The following is a 27160-nucleotide window of genomic DNA, read 5'->3' as shown; positions in this document are numbered from 1 at the left end:
AAGCGCATCCCTTTTAATTAAAATAAGTGGAAGTACATATGCTCCACTGCAAGTGACACGTCCACAGTACTGTTTGCTACTCCTATTTATCATACGTTTCCTTTATACGGCCGTGCGAACTCGATCAATTGGATCGATATGATTTCGGCAAGGTGCTTTCCGGCACCTTCCAAGCATCGACTTCGCAAATATCCCACAAGTTTGTCAGCGTTTGGCATAGTGGGGAGTTAACAAAGAAGAATTCCGTAAAGGAAGTATCGAAATCAAGCTTTCATGTGCCGGGTTCCACAATTCTCAAACAACAATAGCGGCGAAAACAACACCTCAACTTTTCGCACATGTTCTGGAGTGGCCGTTGTTTTGATTTTAACATTCCAGTAATGGTGAGTGTAAATTCATTTTTCTCCACAGTGGGTCGCTTTTATGTATTGTGGTTTCAACAGTGTATGTAAAACGTATTTTGAGAAATTATTGAAGTTGGAGTTTTCGCTCAGGCTAGAACACTTAGTCGATTTTAGCCTGGTCTTCCGCAGAAAATTAACTGGTGGTTTGACATCCTACTACATTAAAACAGCTTGTCTAAATCGCTGCATACCTTATTATAGTCAGTGACAGGTGAGAAATGCTGCAAAAGCTGCTTCCAGAAAAAGAGTATGCAGTGCCTGCTTTCCGTTCTTCCACGGCCTCAGAAAGTAGCCAGTCATAAATCCCGCAAGTACTACATGGAGGCGCCCCAGTGATTCAAGTGATTCAGCAACAGACCCACACGGTGCTGTCGCGCTCCACATATGCGAAAAGCCGCCATCGGAAAGTGTGGTAGCGAGGAAGACTGCTCCGAGCGTAAACACAAGCTTGGTATTGCGGAAACACAGAAGAAAAAATGAAGAAGGGCTCGCCTAATGTCCAGAGAACCTCCTCGCGCACAACTTAGAAGGTTCAGCGCAGAGGTTGCGTCTAATCTTCCTATAGACAAGTGTATCCTTTGTATCTCACGATCACCATCTTCACCCCCAGGTTACAGGACACCCGAGTGCCTGAACAAAGCTGATGCGGAAACGTCCATATAGTAAGGAATGGACGAGGTGATTCGCTGGCGCATGTATTCGCGCTGCCTCTGAGGAGAGTTTGCCGCTGCATTCTACCCCTGTTGATGGCTATCGGAATACCGGGCACAGCACGCGCAGGCTATGGCGCCAGTTCAATCTGCAGGTATAGGCGAGCTTGGCGTTCAGTGAGAAGCTGACCAAGAGCGTTTATTCGACTACGAGGAAAGTAGTGGATACTTTCCAGCCGTGAAGCTTCAAAAGCTTCAAAAATGCGGAAAAAAGAAAAAGAAAAACGGAGACGAACTACCGGACGCGAAAGAAACTCTTCCCACACGATACATTTAAGGAGATATGGCTTTCCGTATAACGATGGACCACATATCGGTTAACCTCAGTTTCGTCAAAATCTACATTTATTAATTTTATTTAAGTCCAATTTATGTAAACTGGAAACATCGGCAAGCATGCGTATAATATATTATGTATAACGTACATTTCAGATTGGTTTCGTAAACATTGAGTGCTTTATAGTGAAAATCACCAATCATTATTTCTATTCATGCTTCATGAATGTCTGCTATAAATTGAAGCTTAGAAATTCTATTGAAAAACCTTTCGTAATACCTAGTTCTCAAGTGATCGCATTCGAATTGTCAGCGTTTAAAATGTGTTCAAGCTCACTGACCCTGCATCGCGTTCTGGAAAGCGAACCACACGCCAACGACGTTATCACCGCAGAAAGAAAGAAGGTATTGTCCTGCCATGTGTTGCGTTTCGCCTGCGACGCGCGGTTTTGCCGGCGCGACTGCGGCGGGGCGGCAGACATTTTGGCCCGTTCGGCGTCGCCGCAACGCTCCCCGCCAGGCGTTTCCAGGCGTTTCCAGGCATGTTCCGATGCCACGTGTCTTCATGTGCGTGTGTGAGTGTATGTGCCATTGTGCCCGAACGGCGGCGATGCGACAGCAGGGGGTCACCCTCTCCTTCCAGTCATTGTGCCCGACCAGAGGCGCTACGAGAGCCGAAGTTACCTTCTCCTCCCAGTCTTTGTGCCCGACCGGCGGCGCTACGACAGTGTGCGTCACCATTAGCCCATTGTACAATCACGTGCTCGTCTATTGAGGGGTTCCTTCTTGCCCTCAACTGCGAGAGTATAAAAACAGCTGCCCCCGGACGCCAAAAGGAGGGCTCCGATTTCTTCTGTTGAGTAAAGTGCTCTCCTGTCTCTCTACTTCGGTCAACCTGACCGCCAACTCTTTGCGATGTTAAAATAAACAAGTTGTTTTGTTGTTACCAGTCGACTCATGCTTTGCCGGGACCTTCGGATGCTTCCAGTTGTACCCCAGGCCGCCAGGCCAACGCTACCCTTGGGGCTTGCGACCCAGGTACAACCACGGGCGTCAGCGCCGAGTTCCCAACAACCGATGCCATCGGTGGGATCCAAACAACTGTCTGCCAGCGGTGAGATCGCGACAACGGAGGCCAGCAGCGAAGAGATGCAGTTGACTGTATGCTGAGCAGCTCAACGACGATCCGGGAGCAGTGCAACGAGCCCTGTGTGATGACTGGTTGCCTGCAGCGGAACGACTGCGCTGGACTCTTGGCTGCGAGGTTTGGTGAGTGCGGGACTTTCTTCTTCTGAGCTTTGCCAGGCTTTTGTTAGTGTCAGAAACAGAGCTGGTAATTGTGGTTGTCGTTGCTGCCGGGTTAGTTTGCGGCAAGACAATAGTAAGCAGTAGAGAAAGCAGCATTCAGAGCAGCCATGGATTTGAAGTCGTTGCGCAAACCGAAATTGTTGGAGCTTGCAAGAGAGTTGGGTCTGGATGTCTCAGACAAACTAAGAAAACCTGAACTGCTAAAGGCTATTCTTGAGTTAGAAGCTGAGGATGACGAGCTGTCGGAATGCCTTGAGACAATTGAGGAGAGGGAGACTGTAAAAAGACAGGAGCGCGAACTTAAAGAGCAAAAAGAAAAAGAAGAGCGTGAACGTAAAGAACAGAAAGAAAAAGAAGAGCGTGAACGTAAAGAACAGAAAGAGCGAGAGCAACAAGAGAAAAAAGAAGAGCGCGACCGTCAACACGCGTTGGAAATGAAGCGTCTCGAGATAGAGATGGAACGCGCTCGTAATGGAAGTCAGGCACACGGTGCAGGAGAACGCGTATTGTTCAAAATGACTGACCTGATGCGGCCGTTTAAGCTTGGAGAGGACATTGGTTTGTTCCTGGTTAACTTTGAGCGAACGTGCGAGAAGCAGGGGTTCTCTCGGGAAACGTGGCCACAGCGCTTGCTCACTTTGTTACCCGGCGAGGCGGCCGACGTAGTCGCTCGCTTGGATAGAGAGGAGGCAAAGGATTTCGACAAAGTAAAATCGAGTCTGCTAAAAAAGTACCGGCTGTCTGCGGAGGCGTTCCGTCGGAAGTTTCGGGAAAATGAGAAAGGCAGAAGTGAGTCATATACAGAGTTTGCGTATAGGCTTATGTCAAACATGCAGGAGTGGCTCAAAGAAGAGAAAGCGTTTGGTGACCACGATAAAGTTCTGCAGTGCTTCGGGCTAGAACAGTTTTATAGTCGGTTACCAGAGAACGTGCGATACTGGGTCTTGGATAGGCCAGACGTTTGTACGGTGGCTAAAGCCGCTGAGCTAGCCGAGGAGTTTGTGACGCGTCGGGCTCGCGGAGCTAAGGACGGTCAAAAGGGTGAATTTGGCTCGAAGTTTGAGAGGCCGAAGTTCACACCCATGAGAGCAAAGGGGAACACGCGTAGTGCGGATGCGAGTGGAAGCAGTGCGACCGAACCTAAGGAGACGGCGGCAGCCGAAGCCGAACGCAGAAAGCGGTTCGAGATGAGGCAAGCGCGCGTTTGTTATACGTGCCAGAAGCCGGGTCACTTTTCGGCGCAGTGTCCGGAAACAACACCAAAAGTTGTGTTTTTTTTCAATAGGCAGCACTGACGAGAACATGAAGCTTCTCGAGCCTTACATGCGAGACCTCCTCGTGAAAGGGAAAGAGTGCCGAGTGCTTCGCGATTCCGCAGCTACGATGGATGTAGTTCACCCGTCTTACGTAGAACCCCATATGTTCACGGGCGAGTGCGCGTGGATCAAGCAAGCCGTGGAAGCTCATAGCGTGTGTCTGCCGGTAGCAAAAGTGCTTATTGAAGGACCTTTCGGAGCGCTTGAGACGGAGGCGGCAGTGTCATCTATGCTGCCCCCCCAGTACCCGTACCTATTTTCAAACAGGTCCGATCACCTCCTGCGCGAGAAGGGGCTTTTGTTTGGTGAAGCTAGTGTTCAGGCCTTAACCAGATCGAAGGTTCGGGAGCTCGCTGCAAAGGCGGTAGTTGCGGGGCCGACGTTATCAAACAACGAAAAGGGGTCAGAGGCGCAGCAAGCTGATATTCAGAGCACGCCCGAACTGAATAAACTTGAGTCTGTAGCGTTGAAGGCGCCAGATACTGGAGAGGAAATGCCCGACACGGGAAAGTTAGAAGAGCTATCTACTGATTTGCTCATCGCGCCTACGTCAGACGGACTTGATAGGTTGCTAAAAGTCAGCCGGTCGGCTTTGATAGCCGAGCAAAAAAAGGATGGCAGCCTGGAAAACGTGCGCTGCAATGTCAAAGAAGGTATCGCCAGGAAAACTTCGCGTTTTGTGGAAAGAGGTGGAGTCCTGTACCGGAAGTATCTAGACCGCCGAGGAGTGGAGTTCGATCAGCTGATCGTGCCTCAATGCTATCGTCAGGATCTGTTGCGCTTGTCACACGGGGGTTCGTGGTCCGGACACCTAGGAGTTAAGAAAACTAAGGACCGTCTCTTGCAAGAGTACTATTGGCCAGGGTGTTTTCGGGACGCAGACCACTTCGTGAGGTCATGTGACACCTGTCAGCGGGTGGGCAAATCAGGGGACAAATCGAGGGCGCCGTTGAAATTGGTACCTATCATTACGGAGCCTTTTAGACGGCTCGTTATTGATACAGTGGGACCTCTGCCGGTAACAGCCACGGGGTACAGACACATTTTGACTGTGATCTGCCCAGCGACAAAGTTCCCTGAAGCAGTGCCGCTTAAAGAACTCAGCTCAGTTGAGATATTCAATGCACTACTGTCCATATTTGCGCGAGTTGGTTTTCCTGCGGAAATCCAATCAGATCAGGGCACAGTGTTTACTAGCGCTTTGACGACAACTTTTCTCGAAAGGTGTGGGGTAAAGCTGCTACACAGCTCAGTGTACCACCCACAGTCGAATTCCGTTGAGAAGCTCCACTCCGTCATGAAGCGCGTGTTGAGAGCGTTGTGTTTTGAACATCGAACTGACTGGGAGCTGTGTCTGCCTGGGGTGATGTTTGCTTTAAGGACCGCGCCGCATGCGGCTACGGGGTTTTCGCCAGCTGAACTGGTGTACGGTCGCTCGCTTCGATCTCCGCTTCGCATGCTTCGAGAATCGTGGGAAGGTAGGGGCGGCGACCCAGTCGTGGTGGAGTACGTACTTAAGCTCCTCGAACGCTTAAGAAGGGCACAGGAGTTGTCAGGTGAAGCAATGACAAAGGCCCAGCAGAGGGCCAAGGTTTATTATGATCGGACAGCCAGGGCCCGTCGTTTTGAGGTGGGCGATGAGGTCATGATATTGCGCACATCGCTAAACAACAAACTAGACGTGCAGTGGGAGGGCCCAGCACGAATTGTTCAGAAACTGTCGGACGTTAACTACGTGGTAAGTCTGCCAGGAAAGCGGAAGGCACAGCAAGTTTACCACTGTAATCTGCTCAAACCTTATAGACACAGGGAAGCAGTGGTGTGCATGATGGTAACCGTTCCTGAAGAGCTTCCGGTCGAGCTTCCGGGACTAGGCTCAGTGACGAATAGGGAAGACACCGGTCAAGTCATTAGTGACCTTATCAGTAAAGCACCGCTGTCGCCCGAGCAGAAAACCGAACTACACCGGCTATTACAAGAGTTTCAAGGTCTGTTCTCTGAGAGGCCTGGTAGGACTTCTGTACTTACTCATGATATAGAACTTACCTCCCCAGAGCCAGTACGATCCAAGGCGTATCGGGTGTCACCCCGCCAGAGCGATATTATGGAGGCTGAGGTAAAGAAAATGCTACAGCTCGGTGTTATTGAGGCAGGTGAGAGTGATTATACCTCCCCTTTGATTTTAGTTGAGGTACCGGGCAAGGAACCTCGTCCTTGCGGCGACTACCGCAGGCTTAATTCCATCACTAAGGATCAAATTTATCCGATCCCTAACATCGAGGAGCGCCTTGAGAAAGTTAGTAGCGCTCAGTTTATTTCCACCCTAGATCTTGTCAGGGGTTATTGGCAGGTTCCACTTACAGAAGAGGCTAGTAGGTATGCGGCGTTCATTTCACCAATGGGAACATTCCGTCCTAAAGTGTTGAGTTTTGGTTTGAAGAACGCGCCATACTGTTTTTCAAGCCTCATGGATAAAGTGTTGCGGGGACAGCAAGAATTCGCTTTACCGTATCTAGACGACGTAGCGATATTCTCCGCATCCTGGTCTGAGCATATGGCACACTTGCGGGCAGTGCTAACCCGCCTGCGCGAAGCGGGCTTGACAGTAAAGGCTCCTAAGTGCCAGTTAGCACAGGCCGAGGTTGTCTACCTCGGTCACGTGATTGGTCAGGGTCGTCGCCGCCCCTCTGAAATAAAAGTGGCCGCTGTGCGAGACTTTCCGCAACCGCGCACAAAGACCGATATTCGGTCGTTCTTAGGTGTCGCCGGCTACTATCAGAGGTACATCCCCAGGTACTCTGATATCGCGGCTCCCCTGACGGATGCTCTAAGAAAGTCAGAGCCTCAAACAGTCGTCTGGGACGAGACAAAGGAAAGAGCTTTTAGCGCCCTAAAGAGTGCCCTAACAAACCAGCCTGTGCTACGATCGCCAGACTATACAAAAGGGTTCATTGTTCAGTGCGATGCTAGTGAGCGAGGCATGGGCGTTGTACTGTGCCAACGGGAAAAGGGAGAAGTAGAACACCCCGTCCTGTATGCTAGTCGTAAGCTGACCAGTCGTGAGCAGGCGTATAGCGCCACCGAGAAAGAGTGTGCATGTCTCGTGTGGGCCGTTCAGAAATTGTCATGCTATCTAGCCGGCTCGAGGTTTATCATTGAGACGGATCACTGCCCTCTCCAATGGCTGCAGACCATCTCTCCCAAAAATGGCCGCCTCCTGCGCTGGAGCCTCGCTTTACAACAATATTCCTTTGAGGTGCGTTACAAAAAGGGGAGTCTCAACGGTAACGCCGATGGCTTAAGTCGAAGCCCCTAACGTAGGAATCAGCCTCAAAATTGTTTGTTACTGATGTTTTTCTTCCTGAGGCAGGATTTTTTTTAACATATTGCTTTTGTTTAGTGTTTCAAAGTGATGATATGCTTTCTAGTGCAATTTTCCAATTTGTGGACGCGTTCTGAGTGATGCTAGACTACTGTAAGGAACTAGGCAGTGGTATAAAAAGGGGAAAGAGCCTGGCAGGGCTTAGTGAGGGTTGTGCCGTGCTTGCTGACTGAGCGGTTGAGTTTCTGCGTAGTTCTAACGCTTGCCGGGAACGAGAACAAAAATGAGAACTCTCCCGAAGTCACTTTGCAGTGTCCCGTGCGAACCTGAACGAGAGAACGAGGCCTTCTCTGTGCGCTGCGCTCAAGAAACGTCGAGGGACGCCCGACTTCGGTTATGAGCATCATCGAGCGACATCCCTCCGGACAGCGGATGCAGTCCCCTGTCCATCGGGATCTCCTTCCCCCGGCGGGGCGGTCTGTTGCGTTTCGCCTGCGACGCGCGGTTTTGCCGGCGCGACTGCGGCGGGGCGGCAGACATTTTGGCCCGTTCGGCGTCGCCGCAACGCTCCCCGCCAGGCGTTTCCAGGCGTTTCCAGGCATGTTCCGATGCCACGTGTCTTCATGTGCGTGTGTGTGTGTATGTGCCATTGTGCCCGAACGGCGGCGATGCGACAGCAGGGGGTCACCCTCTCCTTCCAGTCATTGTGCCCGACCAGAGGCGCTACGAGAGCCGAAGTTACCTTCTCCTCCCAGTCTTTGTGCCCGACCGGCGGCGCTACGACAGTGTGCGTCACCATTAGCCCATTGTACAATCACGTGCTCGTCTATTGAGGGGTTCCATCTTGCCCTCAACTGCGAGAGTATAAAAACAGCTGCCCCCGGACGCCAAAAGGAGGGCTCCGATTTCTTCTGTTGAGTAAAGTGCTCTCCCGTCTCTCTACTTCGGTCAACCTGACCGCCAACTCTTTGCGATGTTAAAATAAACAAGTTGTTTTGTTGTTACCAGTCGACTCATGCTTTGCCGGGACCTTCGGATGCTTCCAGTTGTACCCCAGGCCGCCAGGCCAACGCTACCCTTGGGGCTTGCGACCCAGGTTCAACCACGGGCGTCAGCGCCGAGTTCCCAACAACCGATGCCATCGGTGGGATCCAAACACATGTAACTCGACACTGTAATTTTTTTTTTCGTGAATGTGCCATGTCTCGCCTCCTCTACGAGCCTGCTTGAGTTAAAATCGGCTAGTGTCGCAGTGGCACAGTATGGTACGCAAGGAATCTCGGAAAGACAGGACTTACTCCATTTTAATGCACTGATGGGCAGGTTGAATAATTACGAGAAAGCGGCACCATTTCCACCATGAGGCAAGCCATGGTTCAGGTGAGAAGGTGAAGCAGTGGAACCACATGCACTATCCTAGCAGCACTACCATACATTTCTAACTTGGTAAAACCCCACCAGCACTTAGAATGGTTTGATTCACTAGGCATGCTGAAAAGAATATTTGTAGGCTGCAACTCGGCTGTTAAACAATTCATACACGCTGCAAAGCCTTGGCATATACAATTGTGGCATGATATTTGTACCAGAGCGCACGATAAAAGAGCCTGCACTTCTCGAAGCTAGCCTAAGTGTGCCAACTGCAGTAAAAATTACGCGGCATGATACGAGGCATGTCCCAAAAGTCCGCGTAGTACGTTTAAAAAATAACTTTACAAACTTTTAGGTACGCCAATGTGGTCACCTTCAAAATACTGATTAGACGACACAATATACTGGTTCGACATCTTCTTTCACTGCTGGAAGCATGCTCGGAAGTCGTCTTTTGTTAAGCACTTCAGCGGCGATGTCGCTTCCTTTTGAATGGTCAAATCCTCGAAATACCACTCTCGGAGCATCAGTTTGCATTTGGGGGAACGAAAAAGTCGCAGGGGGCTAAAACCGGCGATTAGGGAGGATGTTCCTCCATAGTCATGGAATTGCCAGGCAGAACCACACGGACTATCAATGCCTCAGAGTTCGCAGGATATTGTCGTAGTACGGAAACCAATGCTCCGCTGCTGCTTCTGCTGCTGCGCTGCATGTGGCGCGGATGGAGACAGAGGCTACCCGGTTCCCCTGATTGACGGCGGTGATTGTGTATTTGGGCCCACGACGTGGCGACGAGGGATACGGGCTAGCGTCCATGTAGTATGTATCTAGGTCTCTGAAACAGCGTTTGTGCAACGTGCGAGCACGCGCTGCCCTCCTCTCTTGATTGTGGGTGGGGTGCATGTTCTTGGGGATAGGGTATACTACAATGTTCTCTCTAATGTGGTTAGGCAGGAGTTGTGTTTCTTCTTTGCAGTCAACCCACAACCGGGCAGCAACAACAACATACTCCTAGCCCTCCACGTGGAAAAAGCCTTTGATAACCACCCTAGATGGCCTCGCCGCCATAGGATGCGGAGAGCGAGTATGTGAGTATACCGTCGCTTTTCTCAGTCACCTAAAAGCGCGTATCGGCCTAGCAGGCATACAATCAGACATATATGATCTACCACAGAAGGGCACTCCGCAAGGATCAATAAATATCTCCTCTCCTCTTCAACATCGGACTTAGAAAACTTCCATTACAACTGGAAAACATACCAAAACTCGGATGTGCCTTCTGTGCCGACGATATCACCCTATGGGCCACCAAGGGTTCATACGGCGACAGAGAAAACACATTACTCACAGCTATCGGATACGTCGAATCATACCTAACCACAGCAGGAATGAGATGTGCCCCACATAAACTTGAAGTCGGAGTACCTTCAAGTCCGGTCCAAGCAAACTAAGAAACATCGAGCCCCGCCAATACATCTCGAGATTGCCGGGCAACCTATAAAGCGCGTCCCGACAACACGCTTACTAGGTATGCACGTCCAGGAGAACAACGGCATAAAGGTAGCCTCAGAGAAATATAAATCACGTTATTGCATCACTCATCGCCAGAGTAAGGTGCAGCAAAGATGGTTTCACAGAGGACGAAACCTTAATACTGGTACAAGCCCTCGTCATCAACCGTGTCACGTACGCACTCCCTTATCAAGTCAAGCGCAAAAGCGAGACCGACTCATAGACACTCTTATAAGAACGGCGTACAAAACGGCCTTACAGCTACCATCAAGCACAAGCACAAAGAAATTACTAGCGCTAGGGGTATACAACACATTTGAGGAGCTAGCAAGTGCCACCCTCATAGCGCAGAGGGAGCGCCTCAACAAAACACAACAGGGAAAGCACCTTCTTCAACGACTAGGGTACCCGCTGACACCTCAGTACTGCAAAGAAGAAACACAACTCCTGCCTAACCACATTAGAGAGAACATTGTAGTATACCCTATCCCCAAGAACATGCACCCCACCCACAATCAAGAAAGGAGAGCAGCGCGTGCCCGCACGTTGCACAAACGCTGTTTCAGAGACCCAGATACATACTACGCGGACGCTAGCCCGTATCCCTCGTCGCCGCGTCGTAGACCCAAATACACAATCGCCGTCGTCAATCAGGGGAACCTGGTAGCCTCTGCCTCCATCCGCGCCACATGCAACGCAGCAGCAGAAGCCGCAGTGATCGCTCTCGCACTTCGCGACGCCGAGAGCAAGCGAAGGTCCGCCCGCGTCCTTACGGATTCACAAGCGGCGTGTCGCTTATACATGAATGGAACACTTCTTTTAGAAGCCATTCGAATCCTGGGTCGCTCACTAGAATGGACCCACGGTATCGTCTGGTGCCCCGGGCACGAAGGCCTGCGGGGCAACGAAGAGGCGGACTGCGCAGCTCGAGGTCTCACTAGCCGAGCGGCAGACCACACCGTTCTTCAGCCCCCGACAGACCGACGAGCGATCCACGAGTTAACCACAAGTCAACAAATACTACAGGGCCAACGTCTCGAAAGAAGACAATACGCTCCTCCGCACAAAGCTCTCAATAAACTCCAGGCAAGGGACTGGCGCCGCATGCAAACGAACACATACTCACACTTGTCTCGTCTACACGCAATCTCCCCAGACAGATATACGTCCCGGACATGTCCCTAGTGTAGCAACCATACAGCGACACTCGCGCACATTACACACGAATGCACCGACCGTCCGGGCGACGCAATTTCGCCACGAGTCAAGCACACACACTCACTACGTGGTCTTGGAACGCGAGACTCTCTGAACTGATCCTGGGAAGCCAACTGGCGACCCTCGACCAGGCCCGGCGAGCCACGATCGCCAGTGGAGCCGTGTCAGAAGGAACCACCCAGGAATAACCCGCGCAACGACTTCTGTAATAATAAATTTCCCCGTCCTCCTCCTCCTCCCCTTTTGGCAAATTTGGTCGCACGCAGTGCACACGATCTCTGAGACGCTTCAGGACCTCCACGTAGAAAGCTGCACTGAGAGTTTGAACTTAGGTACAAATTCGTGGTGCGCAATTACATGGTAGTAAAGAATCGCAATCAAGATGACTAATTTTCGCTTTGTTATTTCGTGCTTTTTTTGTCTTTGCTCAGTTTTCTCCTTCCGCTCATTGCTCAGTGACTTCTGCTCGGTGTCGTATTCGTAAATCCAAATTTGGTCACCAGTGACGACCCTTTGCAATAATTCATCACTGTCACCTGAAGTTCTTCAATCAATGTAACATTATTTTCACCACGCAGCGTTTCCTCAGGAGTCAGTACTTTCGGCACCATCTTGACGCATACCTTTTGCATTTACAAATTTCAGTCAAAGCCACTTTCCCAAACCAAATTCTCCTGATATCAAGCTAACTGTCATTCCGTGGTCACTGAGTGCAAGAGAACCCACACAATCGATGTTTTCGTTGCGACATGTTCTGCATGTTGATATTCGAACTTGGATAAGATTTTAGCGACAGCAGACACGGACACAACGCAGACGTATACGCCACGATTCCCTACGTGGTGTCTGAGTCTCTCTTTTGTCCCTGTCTGCTGTTGCTAAAATGTTATCCGATGCTTTTGTCATCGTACGAGGTGGAAGCGCATCCTAATCTTACATCGTACCTGGTGTCTTTACGGTATTCCCCAAAACGTTGGACCCACTCGAACACAGTTCTTCCGTTTAGTATCCATTCCTCAATCTTTTGCAAAACTTCATAAATATCTGCACCATTTCTGTCAAATTTCGCAAGAAATTTGTTCAATCTGTTCCTTGATCCCTGTAGCGGTAAAGAATAAGAATGGGTTTCACAAACATTCACGGATAATTCTGCCTTGTCATACAGCAGTGCGGTGTGTGCTAGACGTCGATCGGTTCCTTTCGCGTAGAAAGAGCAAGAGAGAGCGGCGCCGCTACACCTTCTCCCATTTTTTCGATGACCCACTGCATGAACTTTTGGAACAGCCCTCTTATGCTGGATGTCTTAACACCAAGAAGCTTCGAGTCAAGGTGACAAGGAATCTTGCATAGTCATGCTCCGAGGAAGGACTGCCTCCTCCGAATCTGGATGCAGTGAATCCCGTCGAAGTAGCTCCTCGATTCTAGCTCTAGAAATGAAATGCAATGGAGGCTAAGGGATTGCAGGAACAGAAAAACAAACCAAGAAAGAAAGACAGCCGAGGAAAGACATCTGCAAGCCGATGCTTATCGCCTGGTTTTCACTGTTCTAAGACTGCGTAGTCAGTCAGATTCGGCCGGAATCATCTCAACAAGAGAGGGTGAACCATTCTCTTCGTTAAGCATTGAAAGCAATTCGGTGTGTTTTTCACTCTGCGAAGACGTTCTCGATATGAGCGTTGTTATATTGTGTAAGTGCACGCACTGCAGTGATAACTTGCCGCAAATCATAATGGTTCGTCGAATGAATAAGTGCTTTGGAAGCCCGCTCAGTGAAACGCCATCGGCATTCGATATATCAGGGCACACTTCAGGGATCTCGTTTCGCCGCGTAGCTTTACTGGGCAATTTTCAAACTACATCACCTACGCATCATTATGCTCTTTGATTCATAGCAGAGCTTTATGTATCAAGCGCTACGTCCCTTCTTGCCTTGCGTTCTTCGCCCATTCCCGTATGCTGGAGTTGATAGCCTGTAAAATTCAATTCAAGAAGTTCTCAACACCATAAGTTGCCCTAAAGTAAAAGCTACATCAGGAATCACAGATTTGTCCTTCGTGCATTTATTTGAAAGATCATGAGGACCAGTCCTGACTCGTAGCCATTTGATCACCTTGGAGAATAGCCAAACGGATTCTCGAGATGGGTCTTTGGAAAAAAATCACCACCCAAGCACTGCGTACAGATGGTTAACCAGCGAAGCTGAAACGTGCGACCCCGATGTTTATCATGGGGTTAATCCCGACGGTTTCATTAAACGTCGGCTTGGTAGGCTGCTGGATCTTCGATACGCCGTTGCTGCTTGCGCTCGGCTGCAGGAACCTCTTCTTGTGCCCGGGCTGCAGCATCGGCACGGCGTAGACGAGCTCGTTGCTGATCTAGCGAGCGTTGCTGACGTTGCGAGCGTTGATGACCTAAAGCTTCGTGACCCGCCGTGGATGCTCAGTGGCTATGGTGTTGGGCTGCTGAGCACGAGGTCGCGGGATCGAATCCCGGCCACGGCGGCCGCATTTCGATGGGGGCAAAATGCGAAAACACCCGTGTACTTAGATTTAGGTGCACGTTAAAGAACCCCAGGTGGTTAAAATTTCTGGAGTCCCCCACTACGGCGTGCCTCATAATCAGAAAGTGATTTTGGCACGTAAAGCCCCATAATTTAATTTTTTTCAAGCTTCGTGCTCCTCAGGAGTACGTATGACGTGCGGCCTACCCATTTCGGAGCCGGAGAGAAGCTGCTGCGTGCGCGCTCGGCTGCGACAGAGAGCAATGACGTCACTGCTGGCGCAGCTAATCCAACACCATCTAGATAACACAAGGCCTTTTCCCTCCGATCCATGACGTCACGTTACTTGGCCCGTCTGCCATAGAATCTAATGGGGATGCTCCGGAGTTGGTAACAGGGATTTTGATGTCACCGCTTTCATCACGCCAACCTTGTGAGTGGGAATTTCGGGCCAGGTTGCACGACGCTTTGGGCCGGAGTAAGCAGGCCTTGTGCCACCTAGGTGGTGTTGGCTAATTGCGCGCCTTTTTTTCTCTCTTTTTTTTTCCGCTCATGCGCATGGGGTAGCGCCGGAGGAGTTTTCAGAGTACAGGCGGCCGACGGACGGACGGACGGAAGAACGAATCGGCTAGACATATGCGGCTTCGCTGTAAAGAAACGCGTAGACACCTATGCACTTATGATTTGTGAATGCGAAAGCATTAATGTCCAATTGAACGCCACTGAGCAGTCCTTCGAATTATGAATTCTTCACAGGCAAGCCAGCGCTTTGAGACGCTGGGCCAACGCCTCCTAGATAACACAAATCCGGTACACTTCGATCCGTAACGTCATGCTACCTTGCCCGGCTGCCTTAGAATCTATTGGAAGGCTCCCGAGTGAGCTGCGGTGATTGTGACGTCCCCGCTTTCGTCACACCGGGCTTGGAAATGGGGATTTCTGTTCAAGCATCATGATGCGATAAAGTAGAGCTCACAGGCCGGCTATCTAAGAGGCGCTGGTTTAGCCCAGTGGGTAAGGCACTCGGCTTCTGAGCGTGGTGCGTTGGTTCGAAACTCACTGCCACCAACGCCTTTCCTTTCGAATTTATTCGCTTTATTAAACGTTAATTTATTTATATCGATTACTGAGGCGAAGTTAGAACGCAGGCAAGAACTCGCGCAGGCAAGGAACGCGCGGATAACATAGCCTAGTCAGAGCGAGGGTGACGTGCCGCCATGGCGATGCAATCTCCCTTCGCGCAACACATGGCGCGCCAGCGCACCAGCAAGTGTTCCCTTTCGCCCGCTCTGCTCCATCGAGGCGCACACGTGACGTGGCGTCGCAGCCAGTGGGAATTTAGGTGCCGTTTCGCTGCTACAGACGCCGACTTTTTCATTCAATGCGCCATTTGAAGCTTTCGCATGAATATACAGCGTTTAAACTAACTTGGGCCAACTATTAAAAAAACTAAACATAGGCACTACGGGTGTCTATTTGCCGCAGTATTGCTCTGTGCCATATGGAGCACGTGATGATATTATTTGCACTCCGCCAAGCTGGGTAATTAACGAAGATTGCTTAATTCATTTTTTAAATATTAACACTAGTGAAAGTTCGTCAATAGAAAAGTTGTAGCGCTTGTTCAGAAACATCGGATTATTTCATCTATGCTGAGATAACTGCCCAGTTTAATTTTTTTTCAGCCTTTATTTAAAGCGCGCGAAATTTTAAAAAAATATCACGTGACTGCCGGCTAAAGCGCCGCACTTTTAGTGCCCTCAAATGTAAGCTGTACGAATTGGCAAAAGCTGCTGCGCGCACAGAGATCGATTGAACAGGCTGTCTGTGACTGCGATGGGCGTTAAGTGACAAAAGGGGCGTGCCGTTTTAAGAAAGTCTTCAACAAAAAAGCAGCCGCCACGTGCGAATGTGATATGGGAACGGAGGCAGCATTTGGGCTAGCGCAGGCATTCTTTTTCTTTTCTTTTCGGACCAATAAAGAAAGAGGATGGAGGGGGCGAGGCTGACAGTGTGATGAAAGACGGAGATAAAAGCCAGGCTGCCTCCGGTCCATCGCAGTTCATCGTAGTCAGCGACAGCCTGTTCAATCGATCTCAGTGCGCGGAGCAGTCTTTGCTAATTCGTTCAACTTACGTTTGATGGCAGTAAAAGCGCGGCGCGTTAGCCGAAAGTGACGTGATATTTTTTTAAAATTTCGTGAACTGTAAACAAAGGCGGAAAAAAAACTAAACAGGGCAGTTATCTTAGCATAGATGAAGTAATCCGATGTTTCTGAACAAGCGCTACAATTTTTGTATTGAAGGTCTTCCGCTAGCGTTAATATTTAAAAAGTTAATAAGCAATCTTTATTAATTAGCCAGCTTGGCGGACTGAAAGAAATATCGCGACGCGCTCTATATGGCTCAGAACAATACTGCGGCAATTAGACATACGTAGCGCCTACGTTTCTTTTTTTAGCACTTGGCCCAAGTTAGCTGAAACACCCTGTAGAGCGATATGGCAGTGTGGTGATCAGTGACAGTTCTGCCACACATTTACGAGGGCTAGACTACGCCAGTTGTCTCCTCTGCCCCTTGTGCACTGTGGGGGTTGGCGCGTAGATTATGAGACATGGGCCGTCAGTTTGGAGCGATGCCTTCTGCAATGGTATTTCTTTCGGCGCTCCGTCAGTGGTCAGAGCGACGCTGCGCCTGCGTTATCCATGGGATCAGCTGGCCGTGAACGGTGGATGATAGGAGTGGCATGAAATCGAGCAGGAGGGCATGTTTTAGCGACCGCTAATTGATTCTCATTGAGCACCTTGAATTACATGTGGCAAGAAATACTGGGTTTCTTAAAGGAACTTATTTGCATCCTTATTCGCGAATGAAATTCTTCAAAACTGGAAGTAGTAGAACGCTTCGAGGTCTCTATGTCATCTGGAGTCACCAGCAACTCGTGTGCTACGCCACAAACATATTTAAAATACCTCAAACAAAGACATCCACTATCGTCTACATCTTCAACAAGTTGTAGGAGAAGGTACTTGCACGTGTCCGAGGATTGCTAACGCTGTACACCTTGAAAAACGCCGCTGTCGCTTGGCTCTTCCCTCGGGTCAGTCTAATCAGTGGTGTTTCTTAAGTGAACAGAACTTGTATAAGTCTGTGCTGGTAAATAGACTCCAGCAATGGCCTTGCAGTTTAAATGGCTGGTTTTAGAAAGCGGAGGAGCGCAATTAATTTCTTCTTTGAGTTTGGTTAAACATACTGGGTGTTTCAGCGAACACTAAAAAATTCTTAAAAATTGCCTGTGGCGGATAGCACAATTCTAGTCCTTGAGCTGGTGGACTAGTAGATGCTGTAGATTAGTAGATTACTTGTGCGATAAATTAAAACGGATAATCGACTAGTTAACAAAAAAGCATTAATTAAGTTATCAAATAATTGATTTATGACACATATTGCAATTTACAAATTGTAGACGATGAAAGTGGAAGGCATATCCAGTTGAAAAAAAAATGTACAGATGACACTATTTTCGAGCTATGTGCCATCAAACTTGCGGTAAAAACGCACTGTCATTCCACTTACTTTCTTAACGAAGCGTCGTTTTATGCATTGAAGCACTAAAGTAACTGGACCGCCAACGTATTTCTTCGCGAAGATCGGGAATTAATATCTCGAAACTGGTTTCATAGTGTGAATCTGTTCCAAGTGGATCCCCCTTGCGAAATCCACGGCTAGAATTTGTAAATTGCAATATGTGCTCTAAGGTAATTAGGTAAAAACTTAATTTTGCTTCTTTGCTAATTAGTCGATTATGCATTTCAATTTATCGTGTAAGTAATGTCCTCCTCTTCGACTAGGCCAGCTCAAGGACTAGAATTGAGCTATCTGCCACAGGCTATTTTCAAGAATTTTTGAAAGCGTTCAATTTTTGAAAGTGTGAAAGTGTTTGAGGGTGTTCACCCGGTATATGAGATGTAGGAACATTGCTGTTGCGGTATTAACTGATGTGAAGAAAGCATTCCACTTGGTCAGTCGCCTCTCGGTTCTACATGGGTCTCCATCGCTTTAAGTGCCTGGCTAGCTCATCTAATGGATAGCTGACTTTTTGAAAGGCAGGAACATAGGTATTTATGGATACTAGTGAGCGAAAAAGTGATGCCTGCACCTTAAACAAAGGAGTCCCGCAGGAAATACGTTTAGTCCACCTGGTAGGTATTGCAGCAAGGTAGACGGATGGTCGAGTTGGAAAGGATGCATACTTATTAATCAGCGGGAAAACAACAGAAGACAGAGATTTATAAGGGCGTAGGACGAGCGCTGTCTAACAACTCAAATTTATAGAACAAGATGCTCGAAAAAGAAAACACAAATAAACCAACTACCTGCGTATGCAGCAAATATAAGTAATGTGGAAATAGTTACTCAGCAAGTGCGTTTCACAATCTAGCAAAACGACAGATGGCTCAGACACACAATCATCGCGTAACCTTTCTATATGGAATATATATGGAATATATATGTTCGTGTTTTATTTTTCGAACATCTCCTTAAAGAAATTTCAGTTGTTAGACAGCGCTCGTCCTGTGTTCTTCTAACTCTGTGTCTTCCGTTGTTTCGGCGCTGATTAATAAGTATGGTAAGTATTCGAAGTAAAATTCAAGTAATTACTACTACAACTACTACTACTACTACTACTACTACTACTACTACTACTACTACTACTACTACTACTACTACTACTACTACAAGTATTATTCAAAAATGAGCAGCCGCGTCATCACTGCAAAGTGACGAAATCTTATTTTAATTTCAACAAAAATAAATATAACGCAGTGCAACAATTAATGCTCAGAACTCAAGATGTGTCTTGTACTCACGTGCATATGAGCGCCATAACCTGGGCTGCCCATAAAGATCCAGTCGAGCGTAGACCCCTCTGAATGCGATGGCAGAAAGTACGGTACTTGGTAGTGCTTTCGGAGAACATTAGCCACACTCGGGTTGCAATTGCTCCTGGAAAAAGAAAATCAATTTTCAGCTTATTAAGTTACAGGAACTAAACGAAACGTAAGATGCACATGACTTTTGGATCTTTGTCTGAAATTCTTATTATTGTCGGCTCGTAATACACATACCGATTATCGTTCGATAATCTATATGTGTATATCGGTTATCGGTCGATATTTCGATGATTAGTTCGACACGTAGTTCTGAATGAATCAATGGAATGTTGTTACTTTCAAAGATTTATCTCGTGCCAGGGACGAAAGCGTACTAGACCATTTGAACTTGCACCTTAGTAGCTTCAAAGGGCATGACACTGTTAAGCTTTGGAACCAGTTTAAAAATATTTGTACTTACTGCATCAATAACTTCGTCCCTAACAATACTAAGGAAACGTCTAAAGCTACTACTTGGATGCCGCGCAAAGTCTTGCACATCAAAAAGAAAGTCAAGTGCTTAAGACGACAAGGCATTTCTCGTGTCACAGTTGCTACGTTTCAAACAAAATTAAGCCTAGCAGCCAGTAATTCCAAACTATGCTATTTTCAGCATACGTTGCCGAACTTCATTCGGACTGCTCCTAAGAAGTTTACGCGCTGTCTTAACAGAAAACGCAAATCATGCGACCAGATTGTGCATGACGAAAATCTTATTGTATTGCGGAACTGTTCAACAGGTACTTCAAGAGTATTTTTGTTAACTCGTTAGATCTCCCTCTTTCTGATCGCATCACACAGAATGATGAATATGATATAGTTCATTGTCTGGCGTTTTTTCTAGGCTTTTAAATATAAAAATGAAATCAAGTCCTTGGCCAGACAACAAACCCAATGATTTTCTTCATAAATACGCTGAAATATTATTCGGCTTCTGAGTTGTTTTTCATGCATCTGTGTCTTCAGCTGTGCTTCCTAGAGACTGGCTTACTGCCCGTGTTGTCCCAGTACTAAAAAGAGGCGATTCCACACTGATAGTAAGCTATGATCCCATATCACTTATTTCCTCTTGTAAACCTTCAGAGCATATAAAAGCTAATGAAATTAACAAGTTTCTGGGAGACATAGATATTTTGCCACCCCTGCAGCACTGTTTCCGAAAGGGCTCTTCTACTGTAACGCATTTAACTGCTGTTATTCATGATTTCGTAAGCATACTGGACAAATCTGGACAAATCGACGCCAATTATTTTTGTATTAAAAAAAGCATTTAACCTCGTTACACACTCACAGCTAATAAAAAACTTGAACTTCTAAATTTACCCACGCATATTATAAATTAGATTGCATCTTACCTTACTCACCGCTGTCATCACGTTGTTTTTGATACTTACTCTTCTAATGAACTTCCCGTAACTTCTGGTGTTCCTCAGGGTAGTGTATTATGGTCGTTATTTAACATACATATTAATGACACTGTTGACACTGTTAATCAACCTTTAAAATGTAATTTGTTTGCTGACGACTGTTTGCTGTTAACCGAAATTGCTTGCCCTCAAGACCAAATCACATGAAAGTACAGCCTTCACAACATTATTTCTTGGTACACACGTTAGAATATGGAACTTCATGGATGCAGAACAGCCTTCATTAAAATCACAAAAAAATTAATAAGCAATTGTTTGCATACAGCCTTGCATCTCAGCCACTTACCCGGGTTAGCGAATGCCAATATCTAGGCGTTGCATTAACCAATAACCTCAGCTGGAACTACCACATATTTCTTCCTTACTCTGCTTTCCAGATACTTTGCCTGCTCAGACACAAATTAAAACAAGCTGCAGCTCAATCTCGTCTAATTTCTTATACGTCCGTCGTCCGTCCTAAACTATAATTTCCAGTTACGATATGGGATCCTTATACTAAAACTAACATTGATGCCCTAGAAATGATTAAGATAAAAGCAGTAAGGTTTATCTTTTCAAAATATGGCTTAAATGACTCTTCAAGCAACATAACGATTGAACATAATATTCCGACGAGGCCCTTAAGAAGGGAAACTAACAGATTAAATTTCTTTTTTTTTTGCTTAATAAAGGCAAACTGTATCTTTCTCAACAGTCTTACAAACATCCACTTGCGGCTCGCTGAACGAGGCATCGTCACTCCGCGTCACTAACACCTTACAGTGCCAGCACTAGCATTTTCAGGCATTCTTTCTTCCCTTGCAACAATGACAAAGTGGAACAGTCTGTCCATTGAACAACTGATCAGCATCGACTCGATTCAACATATATCTAAATAAATTCGCTATGTTCTTCATCTTTAATTAACCTGTTGTTGAACTTGCTGCTTAATGAATCTGTTTTTGTTATTGTTGATGTTGTTTTTCAAGTTCATTAATGCCTTCTACTTTTGCACTATTGAAGTTGTGTTGCATAAAATAATTTCGTTGTACTGTTTGTATAACGTAACACTTTATTTTTGTAAGGTACTTGTGGGAATATTTCTGTGTTGTACTTCGATTCTACGTGTACTGCTTTACTGTGTAGGTACCTTACCGCTCCTGCTTAGGCCTGCCAAGGCCTGTAGTAATTCATAAAGAAACTGAATAAATAAATAAATAAATAAACAAAAAAATAAAGAATAAATAATATCAATATCAATATCAATATCAATCCTTCCAAATGTCTAAAACATCCAAAGATAGAATAATTACAGCTTATTCCTTTAAATAATCTTTGAAATATATACGATCTCTTTAGATCCCCGGTAAATGTGTCTGGACAATCTGAACGAAAATTTGAACCATGTTATCAGCGCTGACAGACGCTATGCAGATCCAATGACAACCATAAGAGCTGCATTCAACATACGTCATGACGTGTACGTTTAGCTACGGGATGTTCCTTGACGATGCCGGTCTTCTGCCTTTTTGTCGAGCTATGGAAAGGTCCTCCTCGAGTTCTTGTGGCATACAGGCGCATACCAAGCCGGATAAGCTGCCGAAAGTTAGCGTGTTAGTGCTTTCAATGCGTGTGCATTTCTTTTACGTTTTTATTTGTTTTATCTGTTTAAAATATTAGTCATACTCATCTAGAGCAGCATGACACACATGCAGCTAGGCTGTCCTCTGCGGTCATTAAAAAACACAGTCTCTCTGTCGGTCTCTCTCTCTGTCCGTCTCTCTCTCTCCCTGCAGCACCCACGATTGTCCGTACTGTAGCAATTTGGTCAAGGCTTACAGCTCAGTCTGTAACATTTTTATGATAAGAGGTTCCTTTTTTTTGCCTTCTGTGGTTTGGATTGGCCAGCTTTTCAGCAGTAAAATTTTCCATGCTGCCGCCTCTTGTAGAACATTCCATCCATACCATTCCTCACTTTCAAGTTGCCACGAGATTCAGCGTACCAGAACGATACTCAGGCTGTGAGTAAAGCTGTAGTAAAGAGCCCCCCGTTAACGTTGACCCCATGGGGCCCTCTATTGCGCACTGAAAGAACTACAATAGCTTCACTGCAATCCATATTCATCGAAATGTGTCTACTGCAGCCAATACACAATCCCGTGCCCCCACACTCAGCAACGATGCTAAGAGATATTGTCATTGTGCAGAAGTTCTCACTGGGGGCGCTATTACGTAAAGCTATTCCAAACTGTTTCTATTCCATTTCTACAAATAGCGCTGCACGATTCGTCGAAATTTTTTCCGTCCATCCCCACTTCGCGTCTCTGTCACATCACGTTACGAAAACCGCGAGAATTCCCCATCTTCTATGACGTGTACACTGTTTATGCATGATTAGACCAAGCAAAAAATAATTATTTCCTATTTTACGCCTTTCTCGCCATCAGCACTCCTCTATTGGTCGAAAGGTTAAGGGCTGCACCCACTAAGCCTGTCTGTCACGCGACTTTGAAAAACCGCGAGAACTCATGCCGTTAAAGTGATGTGTACGCATTAAATATTTATTGATATGCCGCACAAAACAATTTTTATTTTTTGAATAGGCGAAGACTTCCCACTTCAAGAGGAATAGAAGCTCGCTGCCCGCTGAGAACTCTGGCCCTGGCTGCTCGAAGCTGCAGGGGAGAATGAATATTATTGCGAAAATAAAGCTCCTTACGTGCCAGTATAACGTTGTTGAGCCATTTCGACACGTATACGACATCGCTCAGCCAAATCGTTTTCACTGAGGATCCGTTTTAGCTGCTTTTTCAACCTCCCGTTGTACGCCGCGGAGAGTTTAGGTGCCAAAATCATGATTTTATTATGAGGCACGCCGTAGTGGGGGACTCCAGATTAATTCTGACCACCTGGGGATCTTTAACGTGCCCCCAATGCACAGGACTCAGGCGTTTTTTTTTTTCCTTTCGCCCCTATCGAAATTCGGCCACCGCGGCCGGGATTAGATTCCGCGACCTCATGCTTAGCAGCGCAACACCATAGCCGCTAAGCCACCAGGGCGAGTAGCTAAGCAAGGGGAAGCCGGCCGGTCAAAGAGGCCGGCACCACCCTCCTCTGTCCGGATATCTACTTCCACTGCGCCCACACCCTCTCCACTTCAGCTTGCTCCTCACCTCTTGTCAGCCAATTAGATAAAAAGAATCTGTCAAGGTGGAGAATGATATTCGCTCATGGCACCCTATAAATCAGAAGAGCGTTTGAGTGGGTTCTTCGAACAATGCTGCGGGTTACCGCCCAGCACATGCTTCGGTGGTTACATAAATTTGGCGTCGGGAGATTGGAATAAAGACAGATTGGAATAGCTTTACGTTATAGGGCCCTAGGTCTGAACACATGTTCGTAATAAAATGGATCTAAGCAATATGTTGCCTCTGAGCATTAGAAAATGGAGTCTTATCGAGTAAAAAAGCAAATATATATATATGAGGGAACCATGGAGCTTGCATTCTTACCAACCAATGTACCATGGAAGTCGTGACCGTTCATCCGACATGCTAAAAACTTCTTCGAGGCTTTTGAACTCTGTTTTGTAAGGGAAGAACTGGCAAGCATTTCTAGACGTTTTCAAGGCCGAATTCTGGTAGACATTCTCGAAAAAGCTGAGCGAAAATGACTTAAGTGCGGTCCAGTTAGAAGCCCCGTCGCTGACGACGACGGGTACACCAGTGTAAGCGTATCTGGAACAGAAAATAGAAAACTGCATTGTATATAGCCGTATTGTAAAATATCGTTACAACAATGTTGCGGCAACATACTTTAAAGCATAGAAATGACAAAATGCATACATTCACAAACGACGAATAATTCGGTCAATATGTCACCTATACCAGGTGTTCTTTAGCTGCACCGAATGTTTAAAGATTGCCTCCGGCAGATAGCACAGTTCTAAATTTCAGCTAAGTTACTCGGCGTGGTTGGCCATTACTTTCACGAGAAATGAAAATGTTTAATTAAACAATTTGCATAATTACACTAGTTCATTAATTAAACCTTTAAATTAAGTACTTTGAGGCACATGTTCAATCTACGAATTGTAGCCGGTGAGTTTGCGAGGCATATCCGCTTGGAACCAACTCTCAGGACTACACCAGTTTCGAAATATTGAATTTAAAGTGTCCGGCAAAAGGCATTGTCGTTCCAGTTAATTTTATGCTTCAATGCATGAGACAGCGTTTGCCTAAAACAGAAAAAAGATATGGAAGAACAGCATATTTAACAGGTTTGACGGCGCATACCACGAAACCGGTGCCATCCTCGGTATTCGTTCCCAGTCGACGTGCCTTGCAAACTCACTAGCTACAATTCATAGATTGAAATACGCGCCGTAACGTAATTAGTTAACAGAGAATTATGTTAATTATGTTAATTATTAATGAAGTATTTTGATTTCCCGTAGAAGTAATGACCGCCTGATCCTTTAGCTGCAGGGTTAAAATTAGGGGTGTGCGAATATTCGAAATTTCGAATAGGAATCGAATATATTTTCCTTGTTCGAAACGTATTCGATTCGAGAATTGCATATTCGAAAATTGTCGAATATTCGAGGACGGCCGAATAACGGCAGGAACCCCGAATATTCGGACAGAATGCGAATAATTGAACAATTAACGAATTATATACATGCTTGCTCAACATTCTCCTAAGAACATGTTTATTCCCAGAGAACTTCGCCTGATCCGCTCATTATCTGTATCCTTTGTTTCAGTCTATCTGCATCTGGCCCGTGAGACATGATTAGTTTCGGGGTTTTTTTTTTACCAAGCTTTATTTCGGGGCTCTTTCATAACGATATATGATGTACTTTCGGGCTCTGTAAGTATGCACAATAAAATATGTATCTCGAAAATGTTACCTGGACAATTTTTAGATGTTTGTAAATTAAAAAGAAAAAAAATATGTCCTAGGAGAACATTGCTTCGCCATCGACAACTCCCGCCTTGTGTTCCCGCTTTTCTAAGGTGGTCGTCGGCTCTTCACTACGTGCTGCGCTGCTGCTCTGTGAGGCAAACACAATCCACGCTAAATTCGCCGCTACGCTATCGGCAACTATCTCAGTGCTGATACAGCCCTCGCTCAAGCGTATTCTCCAAGAATGGCATCAATTGCGGAAGACGAGCCACCGAGCAAGCAAGAAAAAGCCGGAAGAAGTCTTTGGCGGTACTACACAAGACTCTCGCCGTCGACAGCTCGGCGCAAATCGTGCGAATGTGTTCTTCAAACGCCAACGGGAACGACTACTACTCTTCGAAATCACGTGAAGCAGCACCATTTGTTGACGGAAGAGTACAAAAAGGACGGCCCTGCAAACGCGCCGTTGAAGAATCAACCGACACTGGACGATATACTACAACAGAAACAGCAGCCATTGTCTAAGAAGAACGAAAACGCACTTAACCAGAAAATGGCCGAAATGGTCGCCTTAGATCTTCTCCCTCACAGCTTTGTAGAAAACCGGGAGTTCAAAGCACTGATGAAAGCAGCTGCACCGTAATACAGTCTGCCATCGCATACAAAACTGTCGCGTGTGCTCGTCCCGCGCCTGTACGACGAAACAAGAGCAAAGGTACGACAGAAGGTACGAAAAGCACTTGAACAAGGAACAAGCACTGTCGCTTTTACGAGCGATATATGGACGTCACGTGCCAACGAGAGCTTTTTAAGCCTCCCGTGTCATTTTCTTACGTGAAGTTCGAAATGAAAAACTTCACTTTGAACACGCGACATATGCCGGAGAGTTACACGGCTGCGAACATAGCTGCCTCATTGGAGCACCTATGGCCCGACTGGGAGATACCAATCGACTGCGTGAAGTACATCGTGACGGACAATTGCCGCAATATCCGAGCGGCTGCCAGGAGACTGCCATGGCTCCAGCGAGCCTGCTTTGCGCACACTCTGCAGCTGGCGATCAGCGATGCGATGTCGTGTAATCCGGCAATCAACAGACTCTGCAAGAAGGCGAAAGCGATTGGACACTACAAACACAGCACTAGTGCGCAGAAAAGACTGAACTAACTGCAGAGGCAGTTAAACAAAGACGTGCTCCATGTTGTGCAGGATGTTGATGGAAGAGACAGTACCTCATGAGGCTCCTTGAACTCAAAGAGTCCATCACACTTGAGCTCACCATTTTGGACACGGCATAGATACCCTTAACTCTGCAGAGTGGAGAGATGTAGCGGCGTTCGTGGAGGCACTGAAGCCTTTGTTTGACGCAAATGTGATCTTAAGTGCTGAAAAGTACCCCTCCTTGTCATGTCAAATTCCACTTATTTTGGAATGCTGCATTGCCTCGAAGGTTGCAAAGGCAACTCAGGGTTTGCCAACAATCTTATAAAATGTATCAAGACTCGTTTTGTGGAGTGCGAATTTGACGAAGTGGAGCCTGGCCATGTTTCTTGATCCGCGCTTTAAGGCCACAGTTCATCAGACTCTGGTCAGGTGATCTGGCTGGAAGACCTAGTGACAAGGGAGCTCCAGGCAGCTGACGTGGAAGCCAGTTAAAACACTGCCGTGCCAGCGTCGACTTCGTGTCCACTGATGGCATCCAGTGTATGGAATGCTTTTGACGATCTAGGGATGAACAAAGAGAAGACACATTTGGCATCTGTCCCTGAGAGGGAAGTTACAGACTATGCGCAAAAGCCGCTCCTGGAAAGGGGCAAGGATCCTTGTTAGTGGTGGCAGTGCATTGGCCGCTTCAAGTACTTGCTTTTAAGTGCACTCGCCCAGAAGTACTTGCCCATCCCTGCCACCTCAGTTCTTAGTGAAAGAGTATTTTCTAACGGCAGAGATGTTATCACAGTGCATAGAGAGCGCTTACT

General features: G+C 47.0%; 1 protein-coding gene across 1 annotated transcript in view; it reads right to left on the bottom strand.

Moving 5' to 3' along the window:
* LOC142558838 (bifunctional arginine demethylase and lysyl-hydroxylase PSR-like) overlaps positions 1-27160 on the bottom strand; it is a 49521-nt gene that overhangs the window by 10506 nt on the left and 11855 nt on the right. Inside the window, exons 3-4 of the mRNA XM_075670810.1 lie at positions 23789-24013; positions 18808-18943 (exon numbers count right to left, since the gene is read on the bottom strand). Of these exons, the coding sequence (XP_075526925.1) occupies positions 18808-18943; positions 23789-24013 (361 nt within the window). The remainder of the gene's footprint in view (positions 1-18807; positions 18944-23788; positions 24014-27160) is intronic.

This window comes from Dermacentor variabilis, chromosome 1, assembly GCF_050947875.1.
Source record: "Dermacentor variabilis isolate Ectoservices chromosome 1, ASM5094787v1, whole genome shotgun sequence".
In the NCBI taxonomy this organism is placed as follows: Eukaryota; Metazoa; Arthropoda; class Arachnida; order Ixodida; family Ixodidae; genus Dermacentor; species Dermacentor variabilis.
Note: the sequence above shows the minus strand (reverse complement) of the source record. Positions and strands in the feature narration are given on the sequence as shown.